Source organism: Ruditapes philippinarum, unplaced genomic scaffold (genome assembly GCF_026571515.1).
Source record: "Ruditapes philippinarum isolate M1 unplaced genomic scaffold, ASM2657151v2 ctg7244_1_1_1_1, whole genome shotgun sequence".
NCBI classification, from domain to species: domain Eukaryota; kingdom Metazoa; phylum Mollusca; class Bivalvia; order Venerida; family Veneridae; genus Ruditapes; species Ruditapes philippinarum.
Genome location: NW_026864667.1, coordinates 7,272 through 20,755, shown reverse-complemented (window position 1 = coordinate 20,755; position 13,484 = coordinate 7,272). Strand labels below are relative to the sequence as shown.

Sequence of the window (13,484 nt, the reverse complement as noted above, 5' to 3'; positions counted from 1 at the left end):
CATTCTGTTATATTTCAGAAAAATTATACTTTTAGGCCTATAATTATTCTTCAAATTCATCAATTCTTCTTAACAATACTCTCAAATTCAACAAAATGAATCATTAAATTGAATTTCCCCTTCATAATGAAAATGAATTTTCTTAATAAAAACATCTAAAAAATGGGAGTGAAACGTCCATACAATTGACAAAATGGGAGTGAAACGTCTAGGTGTGAACCGTCTTGGGAGTGAAACGTCTCAATAGTGAAATGTCTTGGGAGTGAAACGTCTGACATTCCCCCCCCCCCCCCCCCCCCCCAAAAAAAAAAAAAAAAAAAAACGTGAGTGTTCTTTCCTGAACTTGAAGGGATCCTACGTGTAAAAAGCAAAAAAAAAAAACACGAGTGTTTTCATTTCGAAAAGTCATTATAGTATATTCAATTATGATACATGAAGTTGGGTAACAAAACTGTCAATTTAGACCTGAAAGTAGAGAACTTTACTGTAGGGCTAAAATAAGTGTGATAAAGTCTTGCTATTGTTTATGTCAAGTCATATAAGCCCGATTTGAGTAGTTCTTTTGCGACTGTAAACACAGCAACCAAAATTCTGACCCGAGGGAGAACAAAAAAAAATACATGTTCAAATGCGTGATTTCCATGCAGCCGCCTATTCCTAACTTACATGATTACATACATATCAAGTTTTTAAATTGTAGCTTACATGTATCTTGGGGTTTTAAAATTACAAAAAAAAATTACCACAGGAACAGTTTAATATACAGAGAATTGGAAATGGCTCACTGTACATGCAGCCACTCATATATAGGTTCATCATTTTGTGGTCAGTCTAGAATATAGGGATTTTAAGTTATCACACGGATTTTGTAATATAAATCTGTGATTAAAGCAAGGACAAATTTTAGTCATACAGACAAATAAGCATATAGACCAAAGGAGGGTACGTAATTCTATAGTCCCCTAGCTCTAGGGTACAACCGGTAGGGGACTAAACATGAACACTGCAGTATATTAGTTTGTACCAGTGAATTCGAAGGGGATGCATTTATATCAAAGGTCAGAAAAATGGAGCGATATGGTGATATATGAAAAAAAAATAACTTAACACAAAAGCCTCGCAACAAATTAATATAATATGATCTTGCTTGTGAACAGTTGCTAAAGACACGGACCTTATTAATTGTCAATTCAGGTCCGTGCTAAAGATAACTGCTTTGCAACGCCTTTTCATGTTATACAATCTCTTAAAGTAAAGCGCTACAAAAACAAACAGAATCTACCTTATGACATATTCAATGATCTATCTCCACAATATCTTTCTTCAGTGGTTCCTAATTAATATACAGTAGGAAAACTTCAGTTTACAATTTACTAAATTTAAGTAACACTAGAACTATTTTATCACACCAAACTCTACCCTAATTCATTTTTACAATCTTCGAGCAGGGTCTTTCAAGTTCTATTTGAAAGACCCTGCTTCGAGTTAAGACTGGAACTATCATCCAGTCAGACAATCATCATTCCTTTCAATTAAATTGTCTGAAGAAATGTAAATGTCTAGACAGTCCCAGCTCGATCACTACGTATCTGTACGTAGGTGATTTTTTTAGAAGATACCAAATGGTGCATACAGTGCAGCCATCTGAGAGAAATCAATTTGGTTTTTAAAGTATGGTAAAAAGCCCTCTTTTTGTATGTGCTGAAATTGAAATTAAACCATGATAACATTATTTCCTCAACTGTCCTCCATGTGCCAAAGTGAACAAACTCTCCCATAAACAATTTAAATAAAACCACAACGGTTTCATTGAAAATTTTCTCAATGGGGATAATTCAGTTGTAAACGCATATAAGTACATGTTGATATTATTTATATAGTACAATATACGACAACAGTCCATGAAAACTTACACATGGATTTCTTAATTTTATTCTTACATCTGCTTATACTATAACTCAAACAAGTAAGTTTTCGATATAAATAACAGTTAATAAATTAATATTCATATACTCATTCAAATTTTATAAGACAACACACTTACGTGAATGATTTTTTTAGATAGTGGTTATTTGCATGTTTTGTTACAATTTATTTATATATAATTTGTGAAAAATTCAATATTGATAACATATTTTTTTCAAAGCTTTTTAACCCCCATACTCAATCATCATATTTCACTTTTAGCACAGATATTAATTTAAATATATAAATATTAGATATAAATTTAGTTCCATGCTTTTGTAATTCAGTAACGCGTATGCTTCAAAATATTTAGGCGTCTAAAACCAAAATTTATATAAGTGGTCTCCCCTTAATCTACTCTTCAAAAAGAGATCACCAACCAGGAAGTAATCAATCAGGAAGTTTTGAAAGTTTTATAAAGTTTTTAAAACTATTCTTATAAGAATCAAATAGAGTAAAACGATTCCAAATATTGATTTATATGAAATTTTCTACTAATTCAACTATATACCACAAGCTGTCATTATTTTTATGCTGCAGGAACAGTGTCAACTATAAGAGGTAAGAATTTTACTATTATAGATGTTGAAACACAGGCGCTAGTGACATAATTAAATATTTTACATAATCGGTCTATATATGTATATAAAGATGTGTGTTGAAATATGATTTTTTTTCGAAACGGCTTATATTAAGTTTTTTTGATATATATGATCAGTACATGTGCTGGCAGGGCACTAGACAACTTTTGGGGACAGGTACCCATACCCTCAGGAAGGGGAATTTTGTGTCATTTTAAGACAAAAAGGGGAATTTTAAGCCATATACAAGTTCTTTATATTTAAGTTTTACACTAACTCTTGGCACAATTTCCTACCATTACTTACAATAGCTAGTATATTTATTACTATAGACCTCACAAATAAAACATATAACATGAAGTTTTTCTTGAGACAGGCTATCTCATTGTTTTCTTTATTGCTTTCTTATTGCTCTTGACTGACTCGACACCAATCAGAGCTCCAGATAATTATATTTTTTTGGCCAAGGATTTAATACCCCTGAAATTCTAAAGTGAGGGGTAAAATGCAAATTCTGAAAAACGTTAAGGTTATATTAAAATCTATAACAAGCATAATGCATTTTTGTTTATGATAAAAAATAAAAACTGACAGTTGTTTTTGTTGTTGTTGTTTTAAAAAAAAAAACTTGTACAACAAAAATTGAATCAGTGCAACAAGCTCTGGAAAGGCAGACTTTCCTAGGCAAGGGTATGTTGTACCCAAGTTATTGAAACACAGCAAAACTATTTCCTATTATAGTCATTAATGTTTTCTTTATTTTTAAAGTTAAAAATGTATCACACTATTTTGCAATCTGCACTGGTCAGTTCTTAATCTATTTTCTACATATTTCTGCCTGTTCTTTAGATTGAAACAATTATAACAATGAGAATTGAAATAAGAATTAAATAAAAATAAACAAGAAAGTTTTATGCCTTTTCTAAAAAAGGTTTTGGTTTCAGAGGAAATTGTCTGTAACTGTAAAACTGGGTACGAAAATATTTGGTACGAAAATATTTGAGTACAAAGAAATACGTTTTTTCCAACAACAACTGACAGAAATTAAAATAGTTTTGTTTATTGACTAGTAGAATATGACAATGTATGTCTATTCTCTAAACAAATTGAATATAAGGTAAACTCCTACGATGATTATCTGCCACATTAATTTTGTCAATAATTTTACGAGACTGTACATTTCTCACTACCTGCTACTTTCGGTTTTAACATACAGCGTTGTTGACAACTGTATTTTAGTTTTCAATCCATTGAAAGTTAAACAGAAATATATTTTATTTTTATGAAATCAAAACATCACTTTTTTGGTTAAATATCAAACATTTACACTACAATTTTTTTTTGAGGGGAATTTTCTACTGAAATAGGGGAAAAAAGCATATGATTTTGAGAGGGGAATGGGGCCGATATTCGGCCCCAAAAATGGCCAAACGAGTGCCCTGGCTGGGATTGACAAATATGCATTTTATTTGGATTTTAAAGGCGTTTTGAGCTCCAAACCCCAAGTGTTTGTGATGAAACTTTAAAGAAATGTTGTGCACCTGGGTATTTTCGTGTGGATTTATTTAGTAATTGTAGTACGTGTTATTGCCCTTGACTAAGTGAAAATTTGCAATTTTCAACTTGTGTTGCACATAACTCGAAAAGTATTTAACCTAGAGTCATGAAAACTTAACAGGAATGTTGCTGAACATTTGAAGTTTTTGCATCTGGGGTTTTGCTTGTGGATTTATTCTGTTTTGTCAGAGTTATTGCCCTTGACTTAGTAAAATTTGCAATTTTCAACTTGTGTCGCACGTAGCTCAAAAAGTATTTGACCTAGGGTCATTAAACTTTACAGGAATGTTGATCAGCATGTGAAGTTGTGCACCTGGGGTTTCGCTTGTGAATTTATTCTGTTTTGTCAGAGTTATTGCCCTTGACTTAGTGAAAATTTGCATTTTTAGCTCATCTGTCACAAAGTGACATATTGAGCTTATGTGATCGCTTTTCGTCCGTCGTCTGTCCGTCCGTCGTCTGTCCGTAAACTTTTACTTTAAATGACATCTCCTCATAAACCACTAAGCCAATTTCATCCAAATTTCACAGGAATGTTCCTTTGGTGGTCACCTTTAAAAATTGTTCAAAGAATTTAATTCCATGCAGAACTCTGGTTGCCATGGCAACCGAAAGAAAAAACTTTAAATATCTTCTTTTAAAAAACCAAAAGAGCTAGATCTTAGATATTTGGCATGAAACATCTTCTAGTGAGTGTCTACCAAGTTTGTTCAAATAAAAACCCTTGGGTCAAAATTGGCCCGCCCCGTGGGGTCATTGATTTTCCCTATATGCATATAGTAAAAACTTAAAAATCTTCTTTTAAAGAACCCAAAGAGCCAGAGCTAAGATATTAAGCATGAAATATGTTCTAATGGGTGTCTACCAAGTTTGTTCAAATAAAAGCCCTGGGGTTAAAATTGGCCCCGCCCCGGGGGGTCATTGATTTTCCCTATATGCATATAGTAAAAACTTAAAAAATCTTCTTTTAAAGAACCCAAAGAGCGAGAGCTAAGATATTAAGCATGAAATATGTTCTAATAGGTGTCTACCAAGTTTGTTCAAATAAAAGCCCTGGGGTTAAATTGGCCCCGCCCCAGGGGGTCATTGATTTTCCCTATATGCATATAGTAAAAACTTAAAAAATCTTCTTTTAAAGAACCCAAAGAGCCAGAGCTAAGATATTAAGCATGAAATATGTTCTAATGGGTGTCTACCAAGTTTGTTCAAATAAAAGCCCTGGGGTTAAAATTGGCCCCGCCCCGGGGGGGTCATTGATTTTCCCTATATGCATATAGTAAAAACTTAAAAAATCTTCTTTTAAAGAACCCAAAGAGCGAGAGCTAAGATATTAAGCATGAAATATGTTCTAATAGGTGTCTACCAAGTTTGTTCAAATAAAAGCCCTGGGGTTAAATTGGCCCCGCCCCAGGGGGTCATTGATTTTCCCTATATGCATATAGTAAAAACTTAAAAAATCTTCTTTTAAAGAACCAAAAGAGTTAGAGCTGAGATATTTAGCATCAAACATGTTCTAATAGGTGTCTACCAAGTTTGTTCAAATAAACGCCCTGGGGTCAAAATTGGCACCGCCCCGGGGTCATTGATTTTCCTGATATGTGTATAGCAAAAACTAATAAAAAAATCTTCTTTGAAAAAGACCAAATAGCTAGAGTTAAGATATTAAGCATGAAACATCTTTTTTAGTGAGTGTCTACAAAGTTTGTTCAAACAAAAGACCTGGGGTCAAAATTGGCCCCGCCCCAGGGGGTCATTGATTTTCTTTATATGTGTATAGCAATTAAAAACTTAAAATCTTCTTTAAAAAAACCCAAATAGCTAGAGTTTAGATATTAAGCATGAAACATCTTCTAGTAAGTGTCTACAAAGTTTGTTCAAATAAAAGCCCTGGCCCGGCCCCAGGGGTTTCATTGTTTTTAACTATATGTGTATAGTAAAAAATTTAATAAAATCTTCTTTTAAAAAGCCCAATGAGCTAGAGCTTAAATGTTTAGCATGGGGGCGGGGGGGGGGGGGGCCTATATACAGGTGGGCGACCTCAGGGCCATCATGGCCATCAATTTGTGTCCTGCCTAGCTCAAAAAGTATTCAACCTAGAGTCATGAAACTTAATAGGAATTTTGCTCAGCATGTGTAGTTGTGCACCTTGGGTTTCACTTGTTGATTTAGTCAGTATTTCTAGAGTTATTGCCCTTGACTTAGTAAAAATCGTTCCATTATGTTGTGTTATTTGTTCCTTGACTGCTTGTGTAATAATCAACCAAAATTACAGAAATGATGATCAACATTACTGTGAAGCTATGCACCTGGGGTTTTGCAGGTGGATTTTTTTCAGTTTTGTTAGAGTTATTGCCCTTGACTTAGTATAAATTTGCAGTTTTCAACTTGTTCATGCATAGCTCAAAAAGTATTTAACCTGTAGGCTTGAAAGTTTTCAAGAATGTTGGTTAGCATGTGTACTTATGCACCTTGGAATTTGCTCATGGATTTATTCAGTCCTTGTAAAGTTCTTGTAAAAGATTTTTAGTTTGCAACTTGTGGCACCTGTAGCCCAAAAAAAATTTGACCTAGAGTCATAAGATTGACAAAACAGTGGAGTGTGGTGGCACCCGTGTCGTACGGACACATTTCTAGTTTTCTGGGACATAACTGACAAAGCAGCATGTCTCCAGATGAGCCAAAATATTAAGAAAAATCAAAATTGAGATAATTGTATTAATATTTTAAGAAAAGTAAAAAATAAAAGATTCAGGTAAAATTGTACAAGTTATAAGTGATCAATGACCAATTTGGCAGTATTTATCCCCTAACTCACAGTAAGGGCTATTATTGCAGATTTTGATCTCTTTTTTGTAATTTACTTGGATTGCAAGTGCTGTTTGCAGTGTTCAATTACTTTCTTTGTTCACTTCACAATATTTTACTTTTTAAATACATTTTCAAAATTTTCATGAAAACAACCATGAATCTGGAGGTATATAATTATATGCTGCTTTAAAAAAACATCAGATATATCAGTTTAAAGCAGCATAAGTGGCTAGTACACATTAAGGAAAATTACAGTGTTTTAGAACAAAAAACCTCCTTTTGTATAATTTTAGAGCTGTTGCCCTTTGTCATTCCTCATACTTAAAACATTTAATACATGTATTTATCTACAGAATTACTGAAAAGTGTTGGATGTATTAACTTGAAACTATAGATGGATAGACTGTGTCTTGCTTTAGAACTATGATATTATGTTGCATACTCTTTGAATTATTATAATAAACAAACCTACCAATTTTCAACATTTATTTTAATACAGTAAAATAGTAATACTTATTGTGTGACAGTGTAATTTTTATATCCAAAGGGAAAGTTGCAAACTATCTAGTATAAAAGGCAGAAAAATATTAAATTTGGTTAATATTGCCATGGTGACTGAACACGACAGGTTTATCTTTTAAGTTAACTTCCTGGTATTAAAATAACCAGGCTGATTCAATATTTCATCAAGTTCATGGTTTACAATATAATTACAGTCATAAAGTGAATCTGAATTTTATGGGTGATTTGAAACCATGTGTGCAAGTAGTGTGAAATTTAAATAATTTATGGTGAATTTCCCTTTTCTGTTTTCACCCCTGATCTGAAAAAGGTTTAAGTATTGTATTAATATGTAAGGGGAATTTTACTGAAAATGTTCTTCCTGATTAAATTTTTAAATGTAAGGACATAATTTGTTTTTGACCTGTCATTGTAGTAAAGGATGTTTTGAGTAGAGGAAGCAATTTAGCTAATAAATGTAAAGGTTTCTGTTAATTAATGTAAGATGCATGTACATAGTCATTTTAATATAAGGAGTAAAACTTATCAAAAGTTGTTTAATTGGCCATACTAAAATAAACTGAACTGATTCATTTGTAATAGATTAAAGCCAGGTAAAGTGTAATCTTCTAAAGTAGGACCTTCAAGTTAGTAAATACGGTACTGGAAGTATGACTTCCATGTATTATTGGATAGGAAAAAAATAATCGTAAATTATACTTCCTTAATGGGTTAGTTTATATTATCATCATACATATATAATTATACATGTACTTATATAATATTTCATGTTATGATTAGGATTTTATCAATGAAAAAAAGAAATGTATTTGACAGTTGATAATGTATTTATTGTAAGATATAACTTAACCTTTAACTTGCTTTAACCTAAGGTGGCTACAGAATCAGTCTATGCCAGCAATGCAGACAAAGATTAGCTGCCATGTCCTTTAACTGTCTGACCATGGTCTGCACTGTCTTCAGGCTATTAATTGAGTGGATATATTGAAATTTTCCAGAACAAACCATGAAAAAAATCATGTCTATATTGAATTATTCACACAAAATATAAAAAATAATCTTAATTTTCAAAATGAAAATATGTAATTATTAATAGAGAAATAGAGGATATTCAAGTTTTTTCTATAAATACATGATTTATTTTCATCGAGTGGTATGAAAATAAATATTTCATGAGTGGCGGTAGCCACGAGTGAAATATGGTAATTTTCATGCCACAAGATGAAAATAAATCATGTATTTATAGAAAAAACTTGAATTTTCTGTTTATTATGTACATTTTTCTCTTTTTTGTGATGAAATTTGAAAAACTTTCCCTTAAATTTTGTGTACTGGTTGAATTTAAAAGAAAGTAGTCCGGCAAGACACCAGTGAAAATACGGAAAATATGTTTCACTGCAGTGAAAAATAAATTTTTACAGTGAAAATACGGAAAATGAAAATACGCATTTTATTTCATCAATATTTCTCAATATTTCATTTATAAGTATATAATAAATGTCAATATTGTATGTATGCTCAACATCACTAATTCTGCGTCATCACTTATTTCACGGTAATGGCATATTTCATGTGACCAGACTGCTGTTAAATAAAATTGGTCAGAATTGACATATTTTATTCATACACCTAAACAACAAAGATTTTGTGCAAAATATTTTAATTCTCCAAATTTTTACATAAAACACAGAACACAATTTTACAAATTTCTGCAAAAAGCAACAATAGTCCATTAAATTTGTGTGTACGCCTGAAACATTCATCATTTTCTAAATGTTCTTGTTTGTTGAAAAAATAAATTTTGACTTACAATTAATACTTAAAATCATGCAAAATAACATGAGAAATATAAAAACTGAAATGTAACACTATTACTGCGATTTAAATGATGAAACACTGTTTTCAAAATGGCTGACATATGGTCTACGTTTTGTCCATTAAAATTGACTTTGACTGAATATATTGTTGTTTCCTTGTGTCATACAGCAGAAAATACCTAAATGTTAAAGCTTATGGCAATTTTTGTACCATAAGTTTCATTTATTGTTTTTTTGCTGGTTTCAAAGTGTTAAGTACCATGAACTAAGAGGAGCACAGGATATGTGAAATTCCCCCTTCTTTACGGAAATTAACCAACCTAAAATTTGCCCTTCCTGCAGGCAGGTACTGTTTCTCCTATACAGTGTGCTGTGGTTAGAGCACAGAAATGTTATTTTCAGTTAAAGGCCTATTATTCCTCAGAAATGCTATTGTTTTTATTTCTCAAAAACTTCCTATTTTTGGCATCTTGTTAAAGTTTCGAAAACAATACATATTTACCACATAAATAAACAATCATTTCCTGTTGGCAATATGTATAATCATAGTGAATGAATATTTAACTGTAAGGAAGTCAAATGCTACTTTGTTTAAAATTTGCTACCTTTACAACACATTATTGAACATTCAGCGCAACTTTCAGTTGTTTGTATTCTAATATGCTCTAAATCTATAATTAAAACTTTATTTAAAACAAATGTTTGACATTGCTAAAGAATAAAAAATATGGAATGCTAAGGTTAAATAAGCCCTATATTAAACAGTGGTAAATTTGGATTTAATTTATGTCTAGACTTTAAATTGTTACAATGATATAAATGAAAGGAATTTCTTAAGAAGCTGGCAATAGCTAGAGAGTGTGACAGATTTTAAGGCATTAGCTAGGGAGTGCGACATATTCTAAGGCAAAAGTCAGGGAGTGTGACAGATGCTAAGACATTATTAGGTGAGTGTGACAGATTATAAGGCAATAGTTAGGGAGTGTGACAGATTCTAAGTAAACAGTTAGGGAGTGTGACAGATTCTAATGCAATGGTTAAGGAATGTGACAGATTCTAAGGCAATAGTAAAGAAGTGTGACATATTCTAAGGCAAAAGTTAGTGAGTGTGACAGATTCTAAGGCAATAGTAAAGGAGTGTGACATATTCTAAGGTGATAGTTAGTGAGTGTGACAGATTCTAAGGAAATAGTTAGGGTGTGTGACAGATTCTAAGGTAATAGTTAGGGAGTGTGACAGATTCTAAGGCAATAGTAAAGGAGTGTGACAGATTCTAAGGAAATAGTTAGGGTGTGTGACAGATTCTAAGGTAATAGTTAGGGAGTGTTACAGATTTTAATGCAATAGCTACAGAGTGTGACAAATTTTAATGCAATAGCTAGGGAGTGTGACATATTCTGAGGCAATAGTTAGGGATTGTGACAGATTCTAGGAAATAGTTAGGGAGTGTGACAGATTCTAATGCAATAGTTAGGGAGTGTGACAGATTCTAAGTCAATAGTAAGGGAGTGTGACATATTATAAGGAAATAGTTAACTAGTGAGTGTGACAGATTCTAAGGCAATAGTTAGGGAATGTGACAGATTCTAAGGCAATATTTAGGGAGTGTGACAGATTCAAGGCAAAAGTTAGAGAGTGTGACAGATTTTAAGGCATTAGCTAGGGACAGACTTTAAGAAAATGGCTAGAGAGTTTGACAGATTTTAATGCAATAGCAAGGAAGTGTGACAGATTTTAATGCAACAGCTAGGGAATGTGACAGATTTTTAATGTAATAGCTAGGGAGTGTGGCAGATTTTGAAGTCTTCTTAATATTTTACAAACAGAATTTTCACAAACTACATGTATCCTCTCATAAAGAAACAGTACATAGAGAATAGTTGCTGCATACTACTTGAGCCTTTTCAAAATTAGTACCATTTTATAACAGTTTTACATTGGTAAATTGTTAAACATCAGGAAGGAAAAAAGTAATGCATAAGTATGTGGTGAAGTTTAGATTATTTTCCTCTTTTTTTCTTAAAAGTGCAGCCAAGTAATGCTTTTACTTAAAAAAATTGTTTAATTACTGTTAGTTTAGTACCTTAGGGACATTAAGTATTTAGAACACCGAAAGTTACCAATGAATAAAAGTTTTTTGACCTTTTTACAGGTAAATAAAGGTTTCCTGTTCAGATAACCAATATGTAAAATTCTCCTAGCCAGGTTACCAGTCTTGTTACCCTAGTTACTAGGAAATAAAATTTGTATGATGCCAGTAAAAGTGTCCTGGGCCTAGCTGCCAGTAAATCAGGGTTCCCTGGGCTTAGTAACCAATGAATAAAGGTTCCCAGTGAATAAAAGTTCCCTGGACCTGGTTACCAGTGTATTAAGGTTCCCTGTATAAAAAGATGTTTCATGACATGTTGCCAGTGAAGTCAAGTTTCCAGTGAAGAAATTTTTTTTTGTCTTGTTTCTAATGAATAAAATTTCCTCAGCATTGTTTCAATATTGTGGCCTCTTGAATAATGCCATTGAGTCAATCTGGAAAAGCTTAAAAGTGAAAGATTCGGACAAAAAATTATATATTAAGAAAACTCCCTAAATTATTGCTTATCTAATCAAAAACTAACTCTTGTAATGCTGGAGATTATGATAAAGGCTATTGTCTGTCACTGTCTTTGGGGGGGGGGGGGGGGGGGGTCAGACCCAGCCCCTGGCTTGATCAATCCCTGTCAACTGTCAAAAAAAACAAAAAAAACTTTTACCATATTAAAACAGATAGGGCATTTATCTTTATAAAACCATTTCTAGACAAATACAAAATATCCCCCCAGTTACTATCAAGTCTCAATTACGGTAGTTATAAAGTACTAATATTTATTATGACTTGATATCAAATGGGACTTTTTTCATGTTAAAAATCATGAGGAAATTGAATCAATAAACTAAGTTTATGACTGAGACAGAATGATGTCCCTAATGTTTTAAAATGTTAAAAGTTACTAGCATTTATAAAGGCTGAGCAAGGAGGGGTCATGTTCTTACCCCTAGTGTTTGTCTGGTACCAGCAATTGTTCAAATAAATACAAATGCTTAAGAGTAAATAAAATACATTTTTTTTATTTTTTTGCAGATTGTGATTTCAACGTTGAACATCATAGAATTCTGTAATCATCATGAGTAGATCACGCTTACCCCCACCCCCGGGCCGTAGTAGACCTTTACCACCCGAGGTAAGTCTGCAGTTATAACAGTTTTAGAAAGAAAAATTACGTTTACATTACGTTTACGTTAAGATACTGTTAATGATTCCTTTATAAGAAAGTGTTGTTACATTAGTGCAGTAACGGGTTAACTCCTATTAAATTATATAAGGAGTTAATCTGTTACTGCACTAAGGTGATGATTTTGTTTCTATAATTATAAAATTATCATAGAGACATTTTGATTCCTTTACATTTATACATGATTAGAAAGGCAGGAACAATGGTGATAACTCACTTAAATGTTGGGGTTCAAGTGTACAACCCTGGACATTTTGACAACACCTCATTAGTAAAAATAACCCGAGAGATGTTTACTTGGTAATACTAGATACTACTATTAGTTTGTGTAACTTTGATATAGGAATTGTTATGATTGTATGTATTGCAAGTCTGGATTCAGAACAAACAAAAAATTGTCTTTATAAGCATGTCATGGAAGACAAATCTAAAATTCTCTCAATTTAATGTGCCTTGTTATGCATCATTTAAAATAATCAGTTTTGTAACATTAAATATATACAATTTTGTTTATGAATATGCATGAATATATATATATCTTATATTTTGTAGCCTCCATCAGGGGAGTCGGGTGATGCCCCACCCCCTCTGCCAAATAGACCCGGTCATGGAGGTAAACCAGGACATGGTGGGGGAAGACTCCCACCTCCGCCAGTACAAAATGGCCAGGTATGTACAAAATGAGATCCTAAATGTTACAACATTAGTCTGATCTTGTTATCTTGTTGTGTAATTTTGAGAACAGGATAAAGCCAGATTCTTGCATGTCTTACAAACAAAGAGTTTGTCTCTAATGTAAAAAAAATACAAATAGAAAAACACAGTGCCTTGCAATTCCAAACATGTTAAATGTACCTTTAACAAACACTTTAATGTGCACAAAATGTATGTTAAAGCTATGTTTAGCACACTTATTTTATGCAAGGGTGTGTCAATGTGAAAGGATTTGTTTAATTATTACATCATTA

The 13,484-nt window shown here is 32.4% G+C and overlaps 1 protein-coding gene across 1 annotated transcript; it reads left to right on the top strand.

Moving 5' to 3' along the window:
• Nucleotides 1-2,325: 2,325 nt before the first annotated feature.
• On the top strand, nucleotides 2,326-13,163 carry LOC132726431 (uncharacterized; the record flags this gene model as incomplete). Its single annotated transcript, XM_060711747.1, is given in 3 exon segments — nucleotides 2,326-2,526; nucleotides 12,366-12,465; nucleotides 13,069-13,163. Coding segments are annotated over 2 exon segments (152 nt in total), but the record flags the coding sequence as incomplete, so codon positions are not given.
• Between the last annotated feature and the right edge of the window lie 321 nt (nucleotides 13,164-13,484).